The sequence below is a fragment of the Camelina sativa genome, chromosome 5, assembly GCF_000633955.1.
Source record: "Camelina sativa cultivar DH55 chromosome 5, Cs, whole genome shotgun sequence".
NCBI classification, from domain to species: Eukaryota; Viridiplantae; Streptophyta; class Magnoliopsida; order Brassicales; family Brassicaceae; genus Camelina; species Camelina sativa.
In genome coordinates, this window is record NC_025689.1 from 34,126,347 (window position 1) to 34,150,630 (window position 24,284).

Sequence of the window (24,284 nt, forward strand, 5' to 3'; positions counted from 1 at the left end):
CCCGATCAAGCAGAAAGCTAATAAAAGGAAAGGAATGCTCATTGATAACGAAGGCATCACGATCGAATTTCTTAAACCCAGAAATCTAAACCTCCAGAAGAACCCTAGAGATTCGTTTCGTGGTGAAAGGAGTTGAAATTTCTGATTCGAATGATTGAAACCCTAATTTCATGAGATTTGGGGATTTTTCTCAAGAGAGTTTGCGTAACCGTGTTGTTTTGAATTGGTGGTACAGCCAGCTGGTCCGCCCACCGAATAAAGCAAATTATAGAGACTACGCGCAGTTTTTTTTTAAATCAGTAAAACATCATGTCGTTTATTTCAACGATAGCGAAGGAGAAACACTTCTAAATAAGAACACATTCAGGTACTGAAGTTACATATTAAAAACCTGAAACTTTAAACTAAACATACAAAAAGAACAATAATATACAGTATCACGGCTTCATTAATCCTTTTTTTTTATGCTTGAAGACTTTTTCTTTAGGATCAGGTTCACTGCGAGGTGCGAGCCGAGTGGTTTTTCATGGATAGTTATTATCTCTTGCGACATATCGTCATGCCATCTCCAATTGAAACCTGATGCGCAAAAAGAAAGATGGACAAAAATAGCTTGGAAGAGCTTCTTGTGTTAACTAGGAGTCTAGGAGCACAAAAGTGGTAGATTCCAGAAAACAAACAACTCACCATACTAATGCTTACACGTTTATCATCCATTAACTTTTTGTTGAAATTCCTAATGTTGATGGTCCTCGCCTCATCCACCTAATGAATTCATCACTGAGAAATTATGGTCTTGTGGAGAAGCTTTTGGAGCATGATTGTTTTTTAAGATACATACCATAGGATCTGCAACCCATCCATGCCAAAGAACATTATCAATTACAATGACTCCACCAACCCTGACCTGCGTCAGTAGAGAGATAAGTAACCGTTAAAGCTAACTTGACCCCTATGGATAGAAGACTAGCATTACGATCTTGGTCTTACGACTTACGAGTCTAAGTAGCAATTCAAAGTACTCCTGATACATCGCTTTATCAGCATCAAGAAATGCAAAATCATAGCTGCAAATAAGAAATGCTGAAATGAGTTCAATCATTACCATCGCCAATTATATGAAAGAGGCTTACTGTATTTACCTGGACTCTTCACCGTTCTGAATCATTGACATCAAAGATTCTGCTGCAAGACCATGTTTGACAGTGACCTGATCAGTAGAGTAAACAAATTGACGAGTCAACCAGTTGCTCGTAATGAGATCAACAAGAGGCGGTATATATAGTGAGAAACTATTTACAAGAATGGCCAAGACTTAAACAGCTCGTAGAGTCGTAGTACCTCTTAGCAATAACTGAATAAGATATCTTTTGGTCTCACCTTGTGAGAGACTCCAGCAAGGTCGTAGTACCTCTTAGCAACTTCAAGAGAGTTGGAATCCTTATCACAGGCAACAAGACGCCCTGATTCTGGTAGAACCAACGCCACAGCCAAGGATGAATATCCCTGTTTGGAAACAAGAGCTCGTTATCATTGTCATAACAGTAAACATAACAATGCTCAGGAAACTCAAAAAAAAAAAAAGAGTAAGCACCGTGTAAACTCCAACTTCAATACATCTTTCTGCTCCAAGAATTTCTACTAGCATCGCAAGCAACTGCGCTTGATCAGGCGACACCTACAGCCAAAATCATATGTAAATTACTCATAAAGTAAGTTAGGCTTGGTGGTGGTGACAAGAACAGAAACAGTATTTACAATCTTGTTCACTTCACTAAACCAAGGAAAGCTAATCCAAATTTTCAAACAACTAGCAAAAACAAGAGCTCATCAACAAGGTGAAAGTATAACCTGAATTTGACTAATGGCGGTCTCTTCCCGAAGTTGCCTCAAGATCTAAAACATAAACCAAATCAAAAGTGAAGTCACTGTAAATCTGAATAAGTGAAAGACGAAAAAAAAAAAAAACAAAAGCAGAGGAAACGAGTAACATACCTCATGCTCGCGGACGTTGTTGAGGACGTAGTCGTAAAGGCGAGGAGTGAGACTGATAACCATTTTGTTACCGTACTTGTCGTCTTCCGCCATAACTAAAGGAATCGCCTCCGTCGGGCAGTTTCCGACGACGGAGCCCGTTGGCAGGTTAAGTCGAGTATCGGGAGCTCTGAGATGAGAACCCCCGGGGCAGACGTCATCCGCAGCTAGTAATAAGCCTATCAAGCAGAACACCAACAAAAGGAAAGGAGTAGTCAGACTCAGTGACAACGACGGCATGGCGTGAAATCGATCGATTTGTTTGATTACAGTGCAGTGCCTATCCAAAATTCTTATAAGCAATTATTGAGAATTGGTGTGGAGTTGCTTTTTAAAAAGTTGACAATTAAAACCATTATTACAGCTTGGTTTGTTAAATACAAAGCTACAGCCTTAAAACTGTCTCCCAATTGCCCTTGATCACTTCTGGATGAGTCTTCTCAGTATTCGTGAGAATGGTTTCCAGAACAAAAGAACTGTGTCCCTATCCTGAAATATATTTTGGCTTCACCGATCCTTTCATGTTTACAGACTTCTCTCTGGGATAAGGTTGACTGTGACTCAAGTGGGTTCTTACTGATGATTATCTCTTGCGGCATATCGTCATGCCATCGCCAATTGGTACCTAATGCGCAAAGAAAGGTGAAAAACTGAAGAGCTCGTTGTGTTTGGACTTGGGAGCAAAAAGCGATAGAATCAAGAAAAAACTCACCATACTGATGCTTATACGTTTATCATCCATTAACTTTTTGTTGAAATTCCTAATGCTGATGGTCTTCGCATCATTCACCTGTTGATTTATGCGATATGTAATTATGATCTTTCTTCTCATTCGAGAATCTTTTAGAGCATGATTGTGTTTGTGTAAGATTGCATACCATAGGATCCGAAACTCGTCCATGCCAAAGAACATTATCCATCACAATGACTCCACCAACTCTGACCTGCGTCAGCAGAGATAATCGCTAAAGCTAACTTGGCCACTATGGAAAAGAGACTAGTATTAGTCATCTTACAAGTTGAAGAAGCAATTCAAAGTAGTCTTGATACATCCTCTTATCAGCATCGACAAATGCAAAATCATAGCTGCAAGCAATTAAAGCTGAAACTTAGGCAATCGTTTTAAATAGAGCCACCTTCAACGTTACAATGAAAGACGCTTACTGTATATACCTGGATCCTTCACCATTCTGAATCATGGATTTCAATGATTCAGCTGCAAGACCATCTTTCACATTAACCTGACTAGAGTTAACAAATCAAAGAATTATACAGTTGTTTGTAATGTTCTTGCGGGCTGACGTTGTGATAAGATTAAAGCAGTAACAAAACAGCAAACGAGACAGTAATCTTTCATGCCATATGAAAGCATGACAGGGATATATTTCGGCCTCACCTTGTGAGAGACACCAGCAAGGTCGTAGTACTTCTTAGCAACTTCAAGAGAGTTCGAATCTCTATCACAGGCAACAAGACACCCTGATTCTGGTAGAACTAACGCCACAGCCAATGAAGAATACCCCTGTCAAAAACCACAAGCTCAACATAAATCTCACAAGGGACGAAACTGAGCCAAAGTAACAATGCTCAGGAAACTCATAGGAATAAAAGATTAAACACCGTGTAAACTCCAACTTCAATACATCTTTCGGCTCCAAGAATCTGTACAAGCATTGCAAGCAACTGCGCTTGATCCGGCGACACCTACAGCCAAAATCAAATGCAATTTACTACAAAATCAGCTTAATAGTGTCAAGAACAAAAACAATATAGTCCATTCTTGTTAGAAGCTACTTCAAATTCCAAACAAATAGCATAAACTAGAGCTGAATCCAGAAGAAGAACCCTAATCCAGTGAAATTGTTACCTGCATTTGACTACCTCGCATTTTGGAAGTCTCTTCCCGGAGTTGCTTCAAAATCTAAAACTCAACCAATCAAGACACCAGATAACAAGTTTAAGCTCTCTACATATATGAGAAACGGAAGACGATAAACCAAAGCAGAGGAATGAGTTTTTACACACACCTTAGGCTCGCGTACGTTGGAGAGGACATAGTCGTAAAGGCGAGGAGTGAGAGAGATGACCTGTTTGTTACCGTACTTGTCGTCGTCCGCCACAACAACAAAAGGATTCGCCACCGTCGAGCAGTTCCCGATTAACCGGCGGCTGAATTTCAAATTCCTGACGACGGAGACGGTTGGCCGGTTAAGTAAAGTATCGGCCATTCTACATACCGAAATCGAACAGCGATTCAGAGCTAAACCGGTCGACATTTTCTGCTTCCCCCCACACCCAAAACGTAACGGAAAACGAGAAATCTATCTGCGTCTGCTCCAATCAACCGGGTCGGGTCAAAACGATGTTCAAACGGGTCGATGGTATATTGAAAAGATAAAATAATTTTACTAAATTAGGAGAATTTGCATATGAACCCCTTAGAATTTAAAATATTTCACAGGTGGAGTGTGAACTGTTGTTTTTAATCAAATAACCCTTGTATTTTGGGAAACAAACTAATAAAACCCCTCTATTTCTTCTCTAATTTGGAATTTGGATAATGTTCTCATTTGTCGTGAGAGATTAGATAAGATTACCTGTGGTAGAGAGATCTTCCAAATCGTAGGAGATAAACAAATAGATAATTTAACTGGTTCATAAGACAAATATTTAAATAATACTGATTGCTCGAATCTTCATTTGATCACAGGTTTAATTTGTTAATGATCTACATGACTAGATTGACACTTTGTTAATGACTAAACTAGATTAACTAGAGGACAAAGACAAAAAAAGCTTTGTGAACCACATATTGAAGTCCACGAGAATCGCATTTGAAATTAAAACAATCAATCAATTCGATGTGACCTGACAGGTTTCAATTATTTAAACATGTTCTATATGTCATACACACTTAAGTTGTTGACATGTTCTCTTTAAATGTATTATTAAAAGATACTACTACTGCGCCAGAAAATAATAATAATAATAATGTTATATAACGACATTTGGGTAAAATACTACTATTTCCTAGCTAGCTATGCTATATACAATTATACATGTTTTTAATTGAACTAATTTATTAGTTTTATAATCTTTTACTATTATTGTTGTAACTCTTTTAAATATAAACAAAACCGATCAGTTTAGTTCAATTTTTATGTGATATTATGACGATTGTTGGAACTAATAAAAGAAGTTACAAATTTGCTTTTTTTTTAGCACGGTGCGATCAATGATAATGAGTATATTCTTTTAGTTACTACTACAGTGACATCTCATTTTCTTTTACATTTGTTACCACACGTCTCTATTAGTCGAAACCTTATTGGAATGTCCCTTGTCAACTGTGTTGTTGTTGTTAACTTATTTAATAAATGACCGAAGAGTAAAATAAACAATTTCCTTAGACCGTGTTTAATGCGCGTGTCGTCTTTGTTTATTATTCTTACCAATATTTTTGTTTTTTTGTTTTTTCTTTTTTTTCTTGTTAAAACTCTTACCAATAAACTGATAAAGTATACTAGTATGTGAATTCGTGAAAATCGTCATCTAACAACATGTGTGAACCATTTAAAAAAAAATAAAAACTAGAACAAAGCGACGAATCCGATCGTGTTTAACTGACGACGCGTAAAATGAGTCGTCCGGCTGGCAGGCCATATATAAAAAAAAAATATATATATAAGGGATATGTGTGACCTGTCACTTTATATATAGTCAATATCAATGGATTTAGTGTACTTGGTCAAATTATATTTGAGCATGTATATATGAATTACGAATGATATGGTTATGTATTCATTAAGGATATACTACACCACGTACATTTGTATATATTTTTGACATCCATTATCAATACTCAATAGGTTTCGAATGGAACCACGCGGTTGTGTAGCGTTTGCAAGTTTCATTTTGCAATGCGCTAGTATATTTTGGTTTAGTATTCCATCTTCGAAGGGATCCTTATCAGTATACTTGGAAGGTATAAACCGTGTAACCATAGATAAACATTGAAAGATATTTTGTTTATAGATAGATATACTACTATTTATAGATTTCAATTTATAGATGATGTTAGCAATTTTGTTTCCACAAACTCAAGTCATGTGGATCGGATAGATATGTTTTTGTCACGTTCGATTTATGTTGGTTGTATGTGAAAATGGCAACATCACCAAATTCATCGTATTCATTTTTTTTTTTGGTGAAAATACTTAATAATCTTTTAAAATCACTTAAACTTGTCGACAATCTAATTTAAAAAATATTTAATAAATATGGTTCATATATATAATATATAGGTCACAGGACACTAACATGATAAATGTTCAAAACTCGATTAGTGCTAACAAGGATTAAAACTTCTCAATTTATATTAAACCACAATATTATCATTTATAGATAATAAAATAGGAATATTAAATTGTGTCTTCTAAATAAATGTAAGTTTCATGAATGAATATATCCACGTTACAGAAAATAAATATCTTCGCAGGATTGGAAATAATCAGACAACAATTTTAGGAAAAAGACACGCCTTTCACGTTTGTGTGTGACGCAAAGACCCACAACTCATTTACTGACCAATCGAAAATTTGTTTCCTTTCTTATTATTCTTCTTCTTATTCGGAGGCTACTTTATTACTATTCTATGTTTTTTTCTTTCTAAAGTTACCTAAATAATTTAATTTTGTTATAACGTAAAAGTTAACTTTATAACCAACACAAAAAGTAAGCAAATTATTATTTCTTATCTCTTTTATGGTTGGCTTGAATTGAAAGCCTTTTAAACAAACGTGTTGAATTCGGATAAAATTGAATCTATCCGATCCAGAGAGCAGTAACATTTAAATTAAAGGGGTGTTATTGAATAGATTTCAATTATTAGTGGATTTTAGAATTCAAAACTTTTCTAATTCATTTAACGTGATATTGTTGTCATTATTAGTGGATTTGAATGACATTACTAATGGATTTGAAAGTCATTAGATTTTATTATTTTTGAAGTTAGACAAAAATAAAATAAATTACTCATAATTATATCAAATAAAACAAAAATATGTCCCGGCAATATTTTCTGGTTTTGTCGATCTGAGTTGGAGATCTGATTGGGGTTTCTTCTTGATTTATGGTGGTGGATCTCTGCTGGAGACTTTTGTTGTTTGATTCAGCTGTTAAGAGTTTTGATTTTTTGGATCTGAGATGGAAAATCAATCTTTTAGGGTTTTCTTTCTATGTGATTTCTCCCCTGTTCTTCAATCAAATGAAACAAAAACAAGAGGAACAAACATCTTCAATCAAAATGAAACCAGAGATATAAGAAAAACCAGTGAAATTGTGTAAACAGTTAATTTGATAGGCAGAATCAGATCTGAGGATCTGCAAACTGTGTCAAACCCTAAAATGAAAGATCACAGTGGTCTTTTGGCCATAACTATATTTTATTTCTTAATTCTTAGATTAATCTCTTGAATCAATTTTGAAAAAAGAGAGAAAGATAAAGAGATTGAAATACTTGAAAAATATGTGGGATTGTGTTTGTTCATCTTTTTGAAGTGAAATACGTTGAAATCTAAAATAACACCAAATCCAATGGACATTGAATAACAGTGTTTTTAAAGAATTCTAAAATCCATCAAATAAATCCATAATCCAATAACAGCAGATTTTAATGTACTTTTTTAAATACCTAATTGAATAACACTGGATTCCAAAATACATCAAATTCTTTAAAAATCCATTATTCAATAACAGCCCCTAAGTTAAATAAATGACATACATTAGGTTCATATATATTTTTTCAAAAAATTAATTTAAAAAGTGAACCCTGATAAATATAAAATAATTAACTTCAAATAAAAGAAAAAGTGTAATTATAGAGATTAATGAGGAACCATAATTTTTAATTATAGTTAATCAGTACTAAAATGTATATTTGTCACATACCATGAAAATTAGTAGATACTATTATGGATATTCATCCCCAAAGAAGATACGTTTAAAAAAAAAAAAGCAAAGCAAGCATATTTAATTAATTCAGTTTCATTTTGATTTATACTAACTTCCTTATTTAAAACCCTCTAGGCTTGTAGAGATATAGTTTCTTTCGTTATGCTCTTTTCCTAAAATTGAATCGTGTTAATTATATAAATTCTGTTTTAGTGTTTGTAATAAACTATATATATATATAGAAGATAATCAGATCTTATGGGGGATTATATAATAAATTGAAATTATTATATTAGCGTGTGAGCTCGTCTCTTCTTCGTATTAATCTCTCGTCTCTCTCTCTCTCCGGTCTAAAAATTAAAGTTGGTTGGAATTATCCTCCGCGTTTATTCTTAAAAATCCGATTCGTTTCCATTTCTCGCTCGCTCTCTTTCGCAGACCTTATCCGTTTCCTTCATCTCTCTCTCTCTCTCTTTCTCTCTCAAAAACTTGGTTCTGGAAAAATTTGTGGATTATTTTTTTTTTGTTATCAGCGAATCAAAGAATATTCCAAGCGTTTCTTCTATCCGCATTGGCGCAGGATTTTTTTTAGTCTATTTACCGGAAATCGAACAACAGTTTTATTGTATTAGAGTGTGTGTGTGTGTGTAAAAGAAGAAGTCGAGAGAGATTACACGGGACGAGATCGAATCTACGAGTTTTTGTTGTTGTTGTTGGATGAGAGATGTCGTCGATACCGAAGGAGCCAGAGCAGGTGATGAAGCTAAGAGATGGATCGGTACTTGGTAAAAAGACGATTCTTAAGAGTGACCATTTCCCTGGTTGTCAGAACAAGCGTATGACTCCTCAGATCGAAGGCGCTCCCAATTACCGTCAGGTCTCTCTCTCTCCGATTTTGATTTTATCATTTTATTTGAAAACCTGCTTTGTATATGTATTAATTGAGCTGAATCTGTGAATCAAAATCGAAATCGAATCACAGAAACGAATCCTATGTGTATTCCAGAGTGCAGATTTCGTATAAACCTCGAGAACTCATTTGTCTACTGAAGCTTGTTTTGAGATACCAAGGCTTATTGTGATCTCAATTTGTTACAGGCTGATTCACTACGTGTACATGGGGTTGCAATCCCAACTGCTGTTGGTATACGAAACGTTCTTAGGCACATTGGAGCTCACAAGGACGGGAAACAAGTTCAAGTTCTTTGGATTAGTCTTAGGGAGGAACCGGTATAATCCATCTTCCCCCCCCGCCCCACAGGCTTCTGCATCATTATTTGTTGCTTCGTTTTTCTTTCTTATTAACTTGTTGTTATTTACTACACATCATTTGGCAGGTAGTTTACATAAATGGGCGACCGTTTGTTCTACGTGATGTGGAGAAACCGTTCACCAATCTTGAGTACACGGTACAAACGCCTTTTCCTAGTATACGATCAATTCCATTTGCCTTTTGTACATTAGTTTGTTGGGTAGCTGCAAATTATCTCCACTAACAAAGTAAATCTGAAACTTGTGTATCTGTGGAACCTTTCATTTGTGACCTTTAAGCTTATGTTTCTGATCAGGGAATCAACAGGGTAAGGGTAGAGCAAATGGAAGCACGGTTAAAAGAAGATATTCTCATGGAGGCGTCGAGGTAACCTCTAGGTCCCTTGAATGACCTAAAAATTTTTGTATCCTTTGGGTGAAGTTGACCATTTGCCTTGCAGATATGGGAATAAGATACTTGTCACCGATGAACTGCCAGATGGTCAGATGGTTGACCAGTGGGAGCCAGTCTCAACTGATTCTTTAAAGACACTGCTTGAGGTAGGACATTGGAATGAAGCCTCATATGTACACCCTTTTATGGGATTTTCAGGTTCATATCATTCTTTTTGCTTATACACTACTCTGGATCTAGGTTTACGAGGAACTGCAGGCTGAAGGATACCTTGTCGACTATGAACGTGTTCCTATAACAGATGAAAAGTCACCAAAAGAAACAGATTTTGATCTGTTGGTAAGTCTTATGCCATTCCTCTAAGTCGACAACCTTGAATGGTCTTATCTCTTGCCATTTGGTATTTGTTTGGACCAATAACATTATATTGCACTTACTATGTTTCTCTCAGATTAGGAAGATATCTCAGGCTGACATTAACACGGAGATAATTTTCAATTGTCAAATGGGACGTGGACGTACAACGACTGGAATGGTGATTGCAACCCTGGTCTATTTCAAACGTACTGGAGCATCAGGTACTTCATCATGTCCAACCGCTCAACTTGCGAAGAAGCATATGAGAAGAGAATATAACGAATGCTCTTTCAGTAAAGTATATTGTTATTCAGAAAAAGAAGCTGAATTGGGGATACCTTATTGTAGAATTGTTTACTTTTATTCCGCTTTTGGAGTATCACATCTACAAGTGGTTTATTTTTCGTAGAGAAATGAAACACGATCGACTAGCCAAATAATCATCTGTCAACCCTCTTTCTCAAGCATGTTCTTATGTATATATCTAAGAACCACATAGTTCTTGAAAAAATTATAGCCTAGAATAGTTAGTCCAGGCAGAGAGTGGTGTTTAAGCCAGCTCATTATGGTATCTATTAACCTTTTTTTTTTTGCTACTTAATGTTGAATAAGATCAAGGATTCCCAAGAAACAACTCTTTTGGGAGAATCTTTAAAGCTGGCGAAAATATTACTGTTAATCTGCCGAATTCGGAGGAGGCAATTCGTAGAGGGGAATATGCGGTCGTTAGAAGTTTAATTAGAGTCTTAGAGGTACTTAGTCTCTTTCCGTTTGTCTTCATCTGATTATCTTGATGGTCTTGCTGCTTCTAACTATATATTGGTTTCATGATTCTAGGGTGGTGTAGAAGGTAAAAGGCAAGTTGATAAAGTCATCGACAAATGTGCATCCATGCAGGTATTTGTGTTAAGTTTTTAATACCTAAATTAAGTACAGTCTAACGTATAAGCAACCGTATTTTATCTTATGGGGTTTCACTTAGGGTAAAAGGTCTAAAGTTTATCCATGAATTAACTTACAGAATTTACGAGAGGCAATTGCAACCTATCGCAGTAGTATTTTGCGTCAACCCGATGAAAAGAAGAGAGAGGCAGCGCTCTCATTTTTTGTTGAGTACTTGGAAAGATATTACTTCCTTATATGCTTTGCTGTATATATTCATTCAGAGGGTGCTTTCCTCCAATCTGGTTCGTTTGGCCACGTCAGTTTTGCTGATTGGATGCGAGCTAGGCCAGAGCTCTATAGCATTCTTCGCAGGTACTGATAAGCAGTTTATTTTTGCTTGTAACTCGTTATGCTTCTGTTTGCTTGTAAATCTGGTTGTACCTCAGTTTTCCATAGGAGCAGTAGAATAACAACTTATTTGAGAGAATTTTCCTGTCTTTAAGTAGCTCCCTGCAGTAACTATTTACACTAGAATTTGAATGCCAAAATTAACCTGGTACTCGTGATTCAGACTGCATTTGTGATCTTCAGATGTCTTATGTAAGTTCATTTGCCTCTTCCAGGTTGCTCAGAAGAGATCCTATGGGTGCCCTTGGATATGCAGCTATGAAGCCTTCTTTGACAAAGATTGCAGAGTCTACTGATGGGCGTCCTCACGAGATGAGTGTCGTTGCTGCGCTTAGAAGTGGGGCAGTTCTCGGAAGTCAAACTGTTCTAAAGAGCGATCATAGTCCTGGCTGTCAAATTTTAAGTCTACCAGAGAGGGTGGAAGGAGCTCCAAATTTCAGGGAGGTTCCAGGATTTCCAGTATATGGTGTTGCTAATCCAACTATAGATGGTATTCGATCTGTCATTGAAAGGGTTGGGAGTTCTAGAGGTGGTCGGCCAGTTTTCTGGCACAATATGAGAGAAGAACCTGTTATCTATATCAACGGGAAACCATTCGTTCTACGTGAAGTTGAAAGACCGTATAAGAACATGCTAGAATATACGGTAAATTATCGTGTGTTTTAAGTATATGTCAGATACTATTAGATGCAATACCTTTGAGTGATTAGCCTAAATTTGTCGTCAACTCTTATGGATTGGTTGGAATAAATACGTCTATGTAGGGAATTGATCGAGATAGAGTTGAAGGAATGGAGGCTCGTCTAAAAGAGGATATTCTAAGAGAAGCTAAGCGATACGACGGTGCAATAATGGTCATTCATGAAACTAAAGATGGACAGATTTTTGACTTATGGGAAAATGTGGATACTGATTCTGTTCAAACACCCCTCGAGGTCTACAAATGTTTAGAGGCTGATGGTTTTCCTATTAAGTATGCACGCGTACCTATAACTGATGGTAAAGCGCCGAAAAGCTCAGACTTTGACACATTGACATCTAATATTGCTTCTGCTTCCAAAGACACTGCTTTTGTCTTCAATTGCCAGGTTGGGTTTTCTTCTGCATCCCAATCTGCTTGTGTATTTCGATATGTTTGGTAATCCTCTTTAGCTTATCTGTTCAACTTACAGTAATTCCTTTTTCATTCACAGATGGGGAGAGGTAGAACAACAACTGGAACTGTCATTGCTTGTCTAGTGAAGCTCCGCATCAATTATGGGAGACCTATCAAGGTTCTTTATGATGTTCTGACCCATGAAATTGTGGATGAAGATTCCTCAAGTGGTGGTGAAGAAAGTGGAAGTAATAACGCTGAAGAAAGACCACGTAATTCAGGACGAAGAAGTGAGGAGGAACAAGGTCGTGCATTTGGAATGGATGACATCCTTTTGCTGTGGAAAATTACTAGGTTATTCGATAATGGAGTTGAATCCCGTGAGGCGTTAGATGCTGTGATTGATAGATGTTCTGCATTGCAAAATATTCGTGAAGCTGTTCTGCAGTACAGGAAGGTTTTCAACCAACAACATGTTGAGCCACGAGTAAGGAGTGCTGCCTTGAAACGTGGCGCTGAATACTTGGAGAGATACTTCCGTTTGATTGCCTTTGCAGCCTACTTAGGAAGCAAAGCTTTTGATGGATTCTTTGTGGAAGGAGAATCTAAGGTGACGTTCAAGAATTGGTTGCATCAGAGGCCCGAGGTGCAAGCAATGAAGTGGAGCATAAGGCTAAGACCTGGACGATTTTTTACCATTCCTGTGAGTCCAATTTCCCATTATTCAAGCTTGGAGACTGTATAATTTTATTTATTTGCGTGTTGTAACTTTGGATATTTTCATGTAGGAGGAACTGCGGGCACAACATGAATCGCAACATGGAGATGCAGTCATGGAGTCAATTGTCAACGAACGGAGTGGTTCTGTCTTGGGTAAAGGTTCTATTCTTAAAATGTACTTTTTTCCTGGCCAAAGAACTTCAAGTCGTTTGCAAATCAACGGTGCACCTCATGTATACAAGGTAGGCTTCAAGGAAATGTGATGTTTGTACCCGTGGTTTCCTGATTACTGGTAACCTTAAAATGATCATACTTAACCATGTTCATTTCAGGTCGATAGATATCCTGTTTATAGCATGGCAACTCCCACAATTTCAGGCGCTAAAAAGATGCTCGCCTATTTAGGCACCAAACTAAAGGAAGAAGGTGGGGTTTCAACAGAGAGGATAGTAATAACAGACTTGAGAGAAGAAGCAGTTGTTTACATCAATGGAACTCCTTTTGTCTTGAGAGAATTGAGTAAACCTGTTGATACCCTTAAGCATGTTGGAATAACGGGTGCAGTGGTATGTTTCAAACACAGCTAAATTATTATGCAAATTGCAAAAGCAGTTTTTTTTATTTGTATCCTCAATGCAGGTAGAAAGCATAGAAACACGGTTAAAGGAAGATATATTGTCTGAAGTTCGAGAGACTGGAGGTCGAATGCTATTGCATCGAGAAGAATACAGCCCAGCATCAAATGAATCTCGGGTTATTGGATATTGGGAGAATATTCAACCAGATAATGTGAAGACACCTGCAGAAGTGTATGCTGCTCTGAAAGATGAAAATTTCAACATATCGTACCAAAGAATACCTTTAACCAGAGAAAAAGACGCATTAGCTTCTGATGTAGACGCAATCCAGTACTGTAAAGACGAGTAAGTATCAATCATCTGCACATTTTATGTATATTACCAAATCTTTTTCCGTTTTAACTTGTGGTGACGTTTTCAACACAGTTCTGCTGGGAGTTACTTGTTTGTATCGCACACCGGTTTTGGAGGTGTTTCGTATGCAATGGCCATTACTTGTCTCCTACTTCAACCTGGTCAGAACTTCATATCAACACCAACACTAACCACAAATTCTGCTACCTTAGAAGAAGATGATTCGACTTCACGGGCTTGTGATGAAGAAGCATTGAGTATGGGAGATTACCGTGACATACTGAGTCTCATAAGAGTACTTTCTCATGGTCCGCAAAGCAAATCAGATGTAGATGGAATAGTCGAATTGTATGTATCGATAGAATCAATCAATCAATCTCTTTTGACAATATTCTTTCACTTTTAACTACATCGCTCATGATTTCGTTCTCTTGTTTTGGCATTCTATAGGTGTGCTGGTGCAGGACATTTGAGAGAAGACATCGTTTACTACAGTAAAGAACTGAACAAGCTTCCAATTACAAAAGATGAAAACCGTTCATACATCATGGACATGGGTGTTAAAGCCTTAAGGTTAGTTTATTGAACTCTAATCCAGTTTCAACCAATCCAAACCAAACCTTGAGTTTCGATTACTTTCCATATCCAAACGAGTAATCTGATTGTTATATGTATGTACAGGCGTTACTTTTACCTGATAACATTCAGATCATACCTCTACTGCACGTCGCCTGAAGAAATGAAATTCTTGGATTGGATGAAGTCACGGCCGGAACTTGGACATCTCTGTCATAACCTCAGGATAGATAAATAAAAGGTGTTTTTTTGGGGTTTCAGTGTCCATACATACATATATATATATAAATATATATAACCTAGGCAAAGTTATGTTGTTTGGTTTTTATACAGAGCTTTTTTAGTGTATAAAAAAATTGTACAGCTTTCTCTCCATGTCCCCGTGTTTGCTTTGTAGAGAGATCTCTGTTTATAGGTTTGCTCCTTTCATATGAATTGCTTTTAAACCCTCCTGCTGATTCAGCTAGGTTACTCTAATGAATAAGCTTCTTCTTTTTTTCCTTTATTAATTATTAAACCAATTAATAAAATATTAATATATATAACTAACACAAATTTTTTAGACTTTTTTGGGAGCGAACTTGGTTTTGATCTTTTCGATTTCTTTAGTCCCGATCTGAAACGCCGTCGTTAAAACGTGATCCGGAACCGTCGGAGTGGCCGTGAACAGCGTGGCGACGATCGATTGTGTTCCCGGTAACTGACTGTTGAACGCCGAGATCACCGAAGCCGGTTTGGCTTTGTCGTTGTTCTTCTGGTAATGAATCAACCCTCTCGGAAACACGAAAACTTCTCCTTTCTTCACCGTCTTAGCGAATAGTTTGTTCGCCGTCGTTACGAACCCGACGTCTAGCTCGCCTTCCAATACGAAGATCACTTCGGTGGCGCGTGGATGCGTGTGCGGCGGGTTTAAACCTCCAGGCGCGTAATCTATACGCGCGAGCGAGACTCCGAGCGTGTTGAGACCTGAGATCTTCTCTACGTTTGCTCCCGTGACGGCGGACCCGACTGTGCTGTTAACGACGGCGGGTTTTCCGATCCCGGCGAAGAAAAAATCTTAGGCGGTGATGTTTGATTCTGGCTTACATGTGAAACCATTCACTTTGATCCCTACATAACATGATCCAAAATCATTAATGACATTTACATTACTTTCATATTATGTCATTAAGGTGTAATTATTTTGGAGACATCATATGTTACCTGAAGTGTGATCTGCAACGCATAGATCTTGAAGCGTGTCAGGGTCGTAAGCAAGAGCGATCACAGTGAGAGATGATAACAGAGCAAAGAAGAAGCTATAACATCTCGAGTTCATGATTTGATGATGTAATACTTACTGTAGAAGAGCAAGTATATAAGATTTTGAAGCTTCAATTTGCAACTGTGGTGATATGTTTATGTTTTCGATTGGATCGTTGTATATATATATTTGAATTTGTTGGGGGAAAATTATGCAAAGCTAAACTAACTTAAACGCAAAGCAAAACTGAGAGAGTTGGAGAGATGTGATGTCGTTTTCTTACACACACATACACACATGTAGTAGTATATTTTAATTTAACTTTTAAGTTTTGGTTTTCGTTATCTATAATTCTAAGGTTAACCGAATTATATTTCCAGATCAGAGATTAAAAAACTCTTAAAAAGGTTTCAGTTTCCAATTCTTGAGGCGGGACGAAGCAGGTTCGTATATGTTGTTGGGCTGGGGCTGGGCCTGGTAGAATATTAAATAGGCCCAGTTGGGGTAGATCCTCGCCAGCGTAAAATAGCGGGAGGTGTTAACGATACCAGTCCATAGATAGGTTAAAGAAAAGCAGAGATGTACTTTCATTGTCTGAAGTGTTAGCCGCCGCCTCTCAACCTAATCTCTTCCCCTTTTTTCTCTGTCTGGTCCTCTCTTTCTACTTTTTCTTGTTTTGCGGAGGTTTTAAGAGTTTGTTACTAAAGATGTCTGATCTAGACTAAGTAACATGAAAACGTATGCTATTTTTTTGGGATTTTGAATATCCTGGAATACATATTTTTTTACGTTACTTAGTCCAGTATCAGCTATCTATCATCTTGCTTGTTAGCAAAGAAAGGTAAACAATTTTCTCAACCAAACTCCTTTTCGCAGTTCTCTTGAAAATCGTATAGTCATTTAAAATTGTAACCGATGGGATGTTCGATTTTTGAAACAAAGTAATATGTTTTTGGTAGTATGTCCAAAAGAAACAAACAAGTCAAAGCTGATTGAAATTTAAGTTTCATTTTGAGCATTTATAGGTTGACAACATTAGGTTCTTGTTAGAGTTAATCATTTTTATTTAGCTTGGATCTCCTAATCTCTCGCCTATTGTCCTGCAACTTGAGATTCGTTTCCATCGTTACTAAATTAAATCTAGCTACTAGACACTTGTTAATTCGCTAGCTGTTAACAAGGCCCATGGAGAAATCCAATTAAGGTGGCCTGTTAACACCACCCAATGTTGGTCCAAGAAGACCTTTTCTTGTTCTCTCTATTGATTACAAATGAATCTGAGTCATTCTTTACTTAAGAAGTTACCAAACTACCCACAGCTACTTGCTTTCGTTTTTGTGTGGGAAAACGTCCTGGTTCCCCATGAGAACTATGATATCGTACCAGATGGAGCCCGATCTTTACCCCCGTCCCAGATGGCTCTCATGAAATTCTTCTCAATCTATATACCCATATATCGGGATGTTATCGGTTTAAAGAGTGAACCGATACGATACCGTTCATACCAAATAGAAAACCAAAAATAAAACCTGACTGATGTTAATAATCCGACCCGAGACGATACATCTATAACACATCTATAACTCCATTAAAATCCCCAAATCCTCAAACCCTAAAAGCATAAAATTCTTAAATCGATCTTTGCAACCATGAGTACCGTTTCTGGAGGTTCGAGTGGTTCATCAAATGTTCGACAAAGAGGATTCGTCGTTGGCGTGCCTAAGAGATGCTGGTGTGGGGAACACATCGTGGCAAAGAATTCCAAATCCGAGCCTAATCCTTCTCGGAGATACTTTCGATGTCGAGAAGCAGCAGCAAAGAAGGTACTATGTTATGCTTTGTTTGATGTAGACATCGACCTAATCCAAATCCGAGCCTAATCCTTCTCATCAATTTTCATTGTATTCTATGATATAATGTTAGCTTGTGAACGATAACCACATCTTTAAGTGGGTCGATGAGGCATTGTTGGACGAGGTAGCAACATTGGGTGTTCAATTTGAGAGAGTAAAAGAAGAGATGAAAGAGCGTACAATAGAGACATTGCAAGAACAGAAGCTGAAATTTGAGAAGATGCAAATGGAGTTCGAAAAAGAGCTTTGTGAGAGGGTTGAAGAAGTTTTGTTGGAAGCAAAAGCTGAATTGCAATGTAGGATGAATAAGAGTATAATTGTATGTGTTTTCGGTTTTATGATCTTGTTTGCTCTGTTTAAGCTTGTATGATGAGCTATTGTAAACTATTGTTCGGTTGTAATCTATTGTTGTTCGGTTGTATGCTCTGCTTTATGCTCTTGTTTGTTTTGGTGTTGAGTGTGAACTCCTGTTGGTGTTGCTATTGCATTTAATAAGATAAGACATTCCACATTTCATAAAAGGCAGAACATGATGAACACATGTTCTGAAAACAAGCAGAATGATAACGTTTTGAAATCATGTTCTCAACATGATCACAGACCAAAAACATAACCCTACTAGTCTATTCGACCAAAATACAGATCCAACTAGTCTCTTAAACCAAAAAACAGACCCCTACTACCATAATCTTCAATATTCAGGCTTGTGAAAGTCCTCCACCACCTTGAGATAGTCCTCCACCACCCTGAACAACTTCTCCTCCACCAGATTGAGAAAGTCCACCACCATCTTGAGAAAGTCCACCACCTTGAACAACTTCTCCTCCACCACCCTGAGAAGCCTGAAAAACNGCATTATAGCTCCAAGCCATATGCCAGAGGAGTGGCTTGATTTGCTTCTTGGAAGGATGAGTCTTCTTCAAGTTCCCATAGATGTGTCTAACACACATTCTATGCTCTATTTGTGGTAACTCCAACTCCACAGCTTTTATCAACCCCTAATTGAGAACCAAAAACCAAACATATTAAAAACGAGAGCATTCACATTTATTAACCAATATAATAAATTAGTTAGATACATACCTTTTGTCGATCAGACACTAAAATGTAACCATCTCCCTCGTTTAGATCCAGGTCAGTCTTCAATCTCTTCACAAACCATAACCAATTGTCTTTGTTCTCAACTTGAACAACACACCAGGCTATTGGATAGATGCCATTGTCTGCATCTCTGCCTAATGCAGCAAGCAACTGTCCCTTGATCTTTGCCTTTAAGAAGGCGCCATCAACTCCTATTATTGGCCGGCAAGTCTGTTTCCAAGTTCTTCTAAGGGCATCGAAACAAACATAAAACCGATTGAAGACGTCTTGACCAGCATCATTCTTAATTGTATCAATCTCCACAACAGACCCTGGATTTGCTTCCAAGATCTCAGCTTGGTAATCTCGCAGTCGTGCAAACTGTTGTTCATACTCATACTCTATCCATCCCAAAGCCTTTCTCCGAGCAGCTTGACATTGTGGCCTAGTAGCGGATATCTTCCACCTTTCCATGATAATCTGTTCAATCCTCAAAGGCTTGTAATGATCCGGTTCCTCTCTAATCTTATCGAGAAAAATTCTAGCTATGACTGGGACCTTAAACATCTCACACTCGCCATTGGGGGTACAACAATGCTTATCAATGTATTTCGTAATCTTCCACAAAGATGCGTTTGGAAGAAGTGCAGCAAACACTTTCCACTCACAATTGCCCTTATCCCCAACACATCTAAACCCGAGTTTATCTTTGTCATACCTGTATTGCTTCAAATTGTAACCAGTATGTAGTGCATAGTCCAAGACACTCTCCTTGAATGCGACCCCATTGTAGAAGGATTGGTCTTTCCACAAAGTTCCATCACCACGTCCGATATCCGTAAACACCCTCTCTGGACCCGCACCACGACCACGACCCGCACCACGACCACGACCTTCTTCCTCGTCGTCACTTTCTGGGTACGTATCATGACGAATCGACTCTTCAGCATCGGTAAATTCCTGAGCAAGCATATCGACGTGAAATTCATCTCGATCCTCTCCTTCTTCATCGTACTCTCGTTCTCCAACACCATCTCTTTGCCCAATACCATCTTGTTGCCCAAAACCAGATCGGATTATTAAATCCATCGATTCAATTTGAGAAATCGATGGTGAAATTTGATTTTCTAGGGTTCGTCGCGAGAGAAAACAAAAAAGAGGTTAAAATGTGATTTTAGGGATTTCTCGGTTGAGGGTTATGTTTCTAATCGGGTCAAAATCAGGTTTTAATCGGGTCGAAATCAGGTTTATTTTGGTTTGTAAACTTCGTCACTCGGTTAATCAAATAGTAAACCAATTAAACCTATAGCAATGGTGAAATAGATGATATCTTCTATTCTCATGGAGATACAAAACGTAAATTACAGATATATGGGTATATAGATTGAAAAGAATTTCAGGAGAGCCATCTGGGACGGGGGTAAAGATCGGGCTCCATCTGGTACGATATCATAGTTCTCATGGGAAACCAGGACGTTTTCCCTTTTTGTGTTACCATTTTACCAAGGGGGTAGAATCGAAGTTTGCACACACCACCACCAAAACCCTAAAAAAAAATCACTCAATCCGCAGCGACAGAGCTAAAACCCTCACGGACCAAAAAAGTAGTCTCTTAGTTCTCTCGTTCAATCCGGCAAAAAAAAACCATGTCTGATATGTTCCCCGGCGATTATGCAAGTAAGATCTTCTCCGTTAGTTGTTCTGTTTTTGCCTCTTTCCATAAGTGTGTAGATCTGTTGTTTTTCTTATGTTAAAAAAAAAAAAAAATCCCGCAGCCGCAGAGACAGGAGTCTTTTGGGACATAGATCAGTGCGAGATCCCTGCTGGTGAACTCAATGCTAATGAGGTTTTGGAGAAAATAAGATCGAATCTTTCGAGTTTTGGTCATCGTGGTCCGGTCTCAATAAGGGCTTATGGTGATTTGACTGGTCATCACTTTCCTTCTCAAGGCATTAAGCTCAATCACTTCCCCGCAGGTTTTATAAATTAATTTCCTTCTAAATTTTTTTATTTATTTTTAAAACTGATTATTATGTATAACATGTTGATCATCAGATCTCTATTGTTTTGTTTTGTTTTCAGGACACATGTACGAGAGACAGACAAAGATACTTGAAGACATTGTTTCCTGGTCAGCTGAACATCCAGAACCGTGTACTTTAATGCTAATCGTGGGAGAAACCTCTCCTGACTTCGTCGAGGTTGTTCAACTTTTGAAATCCAGGAAAAATTACCACTTTATCTTAATTCACTCGACTGATGATGGGTTTGGAAGTGCTTAGACTTGAGAGTAAGTAAGTAAGAAACTAGGCTTTTTTTTTAAGGCATGATCACATGACATTTACCACTACTAGGTTGGAAAGGAAGTAACGTTTATTGCAAGTAGAAGAAGTTAATGTTTTTGTTTCTTCTAGTTTATTCCTCTGTTGATCTCTTGAGAATATTTTTGTTCTGGACTTCTGGTCTCATGTACATGAGTCATGCATGACAATGACATTAGAAGCAGAAGAAGAAGATTTACAAAACGTCTCGCAAGAAGATGCCGAATATGTAATGTTTTCTTATCAAGGCCCAATTACAATAAAACAGGGCCTGTCACTACACCTAATATAGATTAGCTCGTGTTCTCCAAGTCAAGCTTTTCTTCCTGAATCGACAATCGAAGTTACTAAATTACCCACAGTTACTTGCTTGTGTATTTGCGTTAGTAAGGGGGGTAGAATCGAAATTAGCACACCACACTCTCACTCACCAGTGTTGTTTTTTTTTTTACTTTTGGCCAGAGGAAAAAAAACAAACCAACCTAGATCTAAAACCTCACCATCCAGATAGTCTCTGTTTTCTTTTTCTATCTCTCGATCAACAATGTCTGCTTTTCCCGGAGATTTCGCAGGTAAAGAACCAGATCTGTTGTTTTTTACGTACCTGTCTAGATCTAAAGAATAGACTCTTGTCGTCGTCAAAAACATGAAAGTGTAGTTTGTTTAGTTCTATTTGGTTGGTGGTAGTCATATCTTCAAGTGTGAAACATGGCAGCGGCTGAGACAGGAATCTTCTGGGACACAGAAGATTGCAAGATCAGTGGTGATCTCAATGCTGGTGTGGTTTTGCAGAACATCAAATCGACCATCTCGAGTGCTGGTCATCATGGTCCGGTCTCAGTCAGGGCTTATGGTGATTTGACTGGTCATGATTTCCCTTCTCAAGGAATTAAGCTTAATCACTTCCCCGCAGGTCTTAGTTACCCTGTTTTTTTCTTATAAAACTCATTCGTGTGTGTCTCTATCTATGTGGATCTTTAAATTGTGTTTTGTTTTTAATTAACAGGGGAGAGATACGCGAGACACACCAAGATGCTCGAAGACATCATTTCTTGGTCAGCTGAACATCCAGAACCGTGTAATTTGATGCTAATCGTTCGTGGAGACACCACCTCTCAAGACTTTGTAGACGTTGTTGAACTTTTGAAATCCAGGAAAAACTACATGATTCACGTTGTAAGCCCCGGACGTGGGTTTGGAAGATCTTAGTAGGCCCTAACTTATATGGATTAGGTTTTGTTATAACCACTAGTTGGAGACTACTTTATGTGTATGCCAAGTCTTTGTCAGTAGTGTTTTTGTGTGTGTTTGTTTGTGTGTTTGTTTGTAACTGTAGGAAATGTTGGATCATCCTCTTTTTGAGTACTACTGAAAAAATAATTAGATGCTTAAAACAAATTAGTTTATTAAAGAAGTGACCATATTTACCCTTATATAATTTGTTGTGCAGTGTGGAATGTACGTTAATTAGGGGTAGAATCGAAATTAGCAAACCAAGTGAAATCCAAACGGGCTGAAAAGCAGTGTCTTGGAGAACAAACCATAGATTGAACCCTAAAAACTCACCCTTTCAACCAAAATACAATCATCCCTCTGTTCTTCATGGTTTGGAATCGAGAAAATACAATCTTCTCGTAGCAGACTCTGATACGAAGCTCGCATTAATTCCTCGTGTGGAATCAGTATGGCTTTGAACAAGCCTGTTTAGATGGAGGAAACCCAAGGCGGGAAATCACTAAATCCGCAGCGACAGAGCTAAAACCCTCACGGACCCAAAAAGTAGTCTCTTTAATTCTCTCGTTCAATCCGGCAAAAAAAAAAACCATGTCTGATATGTTCCCCGGCGATTACGCAAGTAAGATCTTCTCTGTTATATGTTTTGTTTCCATAAGTTTGTAGATTTGGATTTATAGATTTCGATTCTTGGAAATAGATATGTAGTTGTATCCGTTTCGTAATTTTTATCTTATGTTAAAAAAAAAAAACATGTCGCAGCCGCTGAGACAGGCGTCTTTTGGGACATAGAACAGTGCGAGGTCCCTGTTGGTGAACTCAATGCTGGTGAGGTTGTGGCGAAAATCAGTTCGAATCTTTCGAGTTTTGGTCATCACTTTCCTTCTGAAGGCATTAAGCTCAATCACTTCCCCGCAGGTTTTAAAATAATTTTTGTTTACTGATTATGTACATGTTGATCATCAGATCTCTAATGTTTGTTTTGTTTGTTTGTTTTCAGGACACATGTACGCGAGACAGACAAAGATACTTGAAGACATCGTTTCCTGGTCAGCTGAACATCCAGAACCGTGTACTTTGATGCTAATCGTGGGAGACACCTCTCATGACTTCGTCGAGGTTGTTGGACTTTTGAAATCCATGAAAAATTACCAAGTTCACCTAATTTCCCCGAGTGATATTGATGATCCTATCGACCAAAGCGGCGGAAGCTTCTCACAAGGTGTAGAGGACAATAATAATATGCGGAAGCGGAAGAAACGTCGTCGTTGTAGAGGAAGCTCCTCCTCACTCGGTGTTGCCAATAAGCTGAAGAAGTGGAAGAGATGTCGTATAAAAAAATCGAAATCACCTAAAGTTAAAGCGGGAGGTCTAGGAGGGAGCGAAGCTGTTGCAAAACCCAAGGGAGACAAATGCAGTGTTAGGAAAGGTTTTGTCTCATGAATGATTTGTCTAATAAAAGAGAGAAGAACAGGAGTGTGAACGGTAGACAATAATAATATCTGTCAATCTGATCTTTTAGGGGGGAAAATTTAAAATAGTCCAAACTCGAACATAATAATAAGCATAGACCCAAAACTGAAAGCCATGTCTATTTCAATCATGCCAAGTAGTAGTAATACTCTAATCCAAATTGAGACGACGTAGTTCCGGTTGCCGAGTCATCAGATTGAGATTTGCATCATTTTATTGTCTACACATATCACGGTTTATATACTCAATAAAGAAGACAACAATTAATCACGGTGATTGACGGTAAAATGATTTCCCACAGTTTAAATTCAGCCTTTGCTTCTTCTTTTTTGGGTCAAAATGTTCACAACTTCGTTCATACCATTACCACCTATGATAGGATTACAAACTTTGAGAGATACAACTTGAGATATATATATACTAGTAAAATCAAATTAATATGGAAATATATATAT

At 37.7% G+C, this 24,284-nt stretch overlaps 9 protein-coding genes across 10 annotated transcripts; 5 read left to right on the forward strand and 4 right to left on the reverse strand.

Annotated features, from left to right (window-relative positions):
- On the reverse strand, positions 346–2,296 carry LOC104788510 (caffeoyl-CoA O-methyltransferase). Its single transcript, XM_010514279.1, has 9 exons — positions 1,996–2,296; positions 1,852–1,896; positions 1,595–1,678; positions 1,381–1,506; positions 1,143–1,210; positions 998–1,067; positions 842–907; positions 688–765; positions 346–579 (listed from the first exon to the last, which is right to left on the reverse strand). The coding sequence occupies exons 1-9, from the start codon at positions 2,272–2,274 to the stop codon at positions 538–540; spliced, it is 858 nt and encodes a 285-aa protein (XP_010512581.1). The 5' UTR covers positions 2,275–2,296; the 3' UTR covers positions 346–537.
- LOC104788509 (O-methyltransferase MdmC) lies at positions 2,325–4,420 on the reverse strand. The gene is made up of 9 exons (XM_010514277.2): positions 4,062–4,420; positions 3,902–3,955; positions 3,655–3,738; positions 3,431–3,556; positions 3,208–3,275; positions 3,051–3,120; positions 2,913–2,978; positions 2,747–2,824; positions 2,325–2,659 (listed from the first exon to the last, which is right to left on the reverse strand). Exons 1-9 carry the CDS (start codon positions 4,308–4,310, stop codon positions 2,618–2,620), a joined length of 837 nt encoding a protein of 278 aa, XP_010512579.1. The 5' UTR covers positions 4,311–4,420; the 3' UTR covers positions 2,325–2,617.
- LOC104788511 (paladin) lies at positions 8,330–15,120 on the forward strand. Its single transcript, XM_010514280.2, has 19 exons — positions 8,330–8,863; positions 9,085–9,216; positions 9,324–9,395; positions 9,555–9,625; positions 9,699–9,798; positions 9,893–9,991; positions 10,104–10,230; positions 10,622–10,761; positions 10,847–10,906; positions 11,031–11,266; positions 11,518–11,947; positions 12,067–12,390; positions 12,496–13,101; positions 13,187–13,360; positions 13,451–13,684; positions 13,758–14,041; positions 14,123–14,398; positions 14,501–14,623; positions 14,732–15,120. The coding sequence occupies exons 1-19, from the start codon at positions 8,711–8,713 to the stop codon at positions 14,862–14,864; spliced, it is 3,774 nt and encodes a 1,257-aa protein (XP_010512582.1). The 5' UTR covers positions 8,330–8,710; the 3' UTR covers positions 14,865–15,120.
- LOC104788512 (germin-like protein subfamily 2 member 4) lies at positions 15,160–16,035 on the reverse strand. Its single transcript, XM_010514281.1, is given in 2 exon segments — positions 15,160–15,736; positions 15,830–16,035. Coding segments are annotated over 2 exon segments (666 nt in total). The 5' UTR covers positions 15,945–16,035; the 3' UTR covers positions 15,160–15,185.
- On the forward strand, positions 16,461–21,168 carry LOC104788514 (meiosis arrest female protein 1 homolog). 2 transcript variants are annotated; one of them, XM_019246196.1, is made up of 4 exons: positions 16,461–16,710; positions 20,310–20,479; positions 20,578–20,778; positions 20,885–21,168. In XM_019246196.1, the coding sequence occupies exons 2-4, from the start codon at positions 20,449–20,451 to the stop codon at positions 21,082–21,084; spliced, it is 432 nt and encodes a 143-aa protein (XP_019101741.1). In that variant the 5' UTR covers positions 16,461–16,710; positions 20,310–20,448; the 3' UTR covers positions 21,085–21,168. The 2 variants fall into 2 exon arrangements, with proteins under 2 accessions (XP_019101741.1, XP_010512585.1); XM_010514283.2 differs by having other exon boundaries at positions 20,375–20,479.
- On the forward strand, positions 16,704–18,468 carry LOC104788513 (uncharacterized protein At4g04775-like). The gene is made up of 2 exons (XM_010514282.1): positions 16,704–17,692; positions 17,793–18,468. The coding sequence occupies exons 1-2, from the start codon at positions 17,519–17,521 to the stop codon at positions 18,090–18,092; spliced, it is 474 nt and encodes a 157-aa protein (XP_010512584.1). The 5' UTR covers positions 16,704–17,518; the 3' UTR covers positions 18,093–18,468.
- Positions 18,421–20,390, reverse strand: LOC104789837. Its single transcript, XM_010515478.2, has 3 exons — positions 18,806–20,390; positions 18,541–18,720; positions 18,421–18,468 (listed from the first exon to the last, which is right to left on the reverse strand). Exons 1-3 carry the CDS (start codon positions 19,889–19,891, stop codon positions 18,421–18,423), a joined length of 1,314 nt encoding a protein of 437 aa, XP_010513780.1. The 5' UTR covers positions 19,892–20,390.
- On the forward strand, positions 21,605–22,521 carry LOC104788515. Its single transcript, XM_010514284.2, has 3 exons — positions 21,605–21,695; positions 21,839–22,036; positions 22,130–22,521. The coding sequence occupies exons 1-3, from the start codon at positions 21,668–21,670 to the stop codon at positions 22,330–22,332; spliced, it is 429 nt and encodes a 142-aa protein (XP_010512586.1). The 5' UTR covers positions 21,605–21,667; the 3' UTR covers positions 22,333–22,521.
- On the forward strand, positions 22,924–23,799 carry LOC104789838. Its single transcript, XM_010515479.2, has 3 exons — positions 22,924–22,978; positions 23,119–23,274; positions 23,357–23,799. The coding sequence occupies exons 1-3, from the start codon at positions 22,948–22,950 to the stop codon at positions 23,797–23,799; spliced, it is 630 nt and encodes a 209-aa protein (XP_010513781.1). The 5' UTR covers positions 22,924–22,947.

Excerpts from the sequence above, each read along its gene's own strand:
- LOC104788510 (XM_010514279.1), bottom strand. The coding sequence starts at position 2,274 with ATGCCGTCGTTGTCACTGAGTCTGACTACTCCTTTCCTTTTGTTGGTG. Across the intron at positions 1,507-1,594 it reads TTGAAGTTGGAGTTTACACG|GGATATTCATCCTTGGCTGT; the intron begins GTGCTTACTCTT and ends GTTTCCAAACAG. Across the intron at positions 908-997 it reads TTGAATTGCTACTTAGACTC|GTCAGGGTTGGTGGAGTCAT; the intron begins GTAAGTCGTAAG and ends CTACTGACGCAG.
- LOC104788509 (XM_010514277.2), bottom strand. The coding sequence starts at position 4,310 with ATGTCGACCGGTTTAGCTCTGAATCGCTGTTCGATTTCGGTATGTAGA. Across the intron at positions 3,557-3,654 it reads TTGAAGTTGGAGTTTACACG|GGGTATTCTTCATTGGCTGT; the intron begins GTGTTTAATCTT and ends GGTTTTTGACAG. Across the intron at positions 2,979-3,050 it reads TTGAATTGCTTCTTCAACTT|GTCAGAGTTGGTGGAGTCAT; the intron begins GTAAGATGACTA and ends CTGCTGACGCAG.
- LOC104788511 (XM_010514280.2), top strand. The coding sequence starts at position 8,711 with ATGTCGTCGATACCGAAGGAGCCAGAGCAGGTGATGAAGCTAAGAGAT. Across the intron at positions 9,992-10,103 it reads AAACAGATTTTGATCTGTTG|ATTAGGAAGATATCTCAGGC; the intron begins GTAAGTCTTATG and ends TGTTTCTCTCAG. Across the intron at positions 13,102-13,186 it reads GACGATTTTTTACCATTCCT|GAGGAACTGCGGGCACAACA; the intron begins GTGAGTCCAATT and ends ATTTTCATGTAG.
- LOC104788513 (XM_010514282.1), top strand. The coding sequence starts at position 17,519 with ATGAGTACCGTTTCTGGAGGTTCGAGTGGTTCATCAAATGTTCGACAA. Across the intron at positions 17,693-17,792 it reads GAGAAGCAGCAGCAAAGAAG|CTTGTGAACGATAACCACAT; the intron begins GTACTATGTTAT and ends ATATAATGTTAG.
- LOC104788514 (XM_019246196.1), top strand. The coding sequence starts at position 20,449 with ATGTCTGATATGTTCCCCGGCGATTATGCAA. Across the intron at positions 20,480-20,577 it reads GTTCCCCGGCGATTATGCAA|CCGCAGAGACAGGAGTCTTT; the intron begins GTAAGATCTTCT and ends AAAATCCCGCAG. Across the intron at positions 20,779-20,884 it reads GCTCAATCACTTCCCCGCAG|GACACATGTACGAGAGACAG; the intron begins GTTTTATAAATT and ends TTTTGTTTTCAG.
- LOC104788515 (XM_010514284.2), top strand. The coding sequence starts at position 21,668 with ATGTCTGCTTTTCCCGGAGATTTCGCAG. Across the intron at positions 21,696-21,838 it reads TTTTCCCGGAGATTTCGCAG|CGGCTGAGACAGGAATCTTC; the intron begins GTAAAGAACCAG and ends GAAACATGGCAG. Across the intron at positions 22,037-22,129 it reads GCTTAATCACTTCCCCGCAG|GGGAGAGATACGCGAGACAC; the intron begins GTCTTAGTTACC and ends TTTAATTAACAG.
- LOC104789838 (XM_010515479.2), top strand. The coding sequence starts at position 22,948 with ATGTCTGATATGTTCCCCGGCGATTACGCAA. Across the intron at positions 22,979-23,118 it reads GTTCCCCGGCGATTACGCAA|CCGCTGAGACAGGCGTCTTT; the intron begins GTAAGATCTTCT and ends AACATGTCGCAG. Across the intron at positions 23,275-23,356 it reads GCTCAATCACTTCCCCGCAG|GACACATGTACGCGAGACAG; the intron begins GTTTTAAAATAA and ends GTTTGTTTTCAG.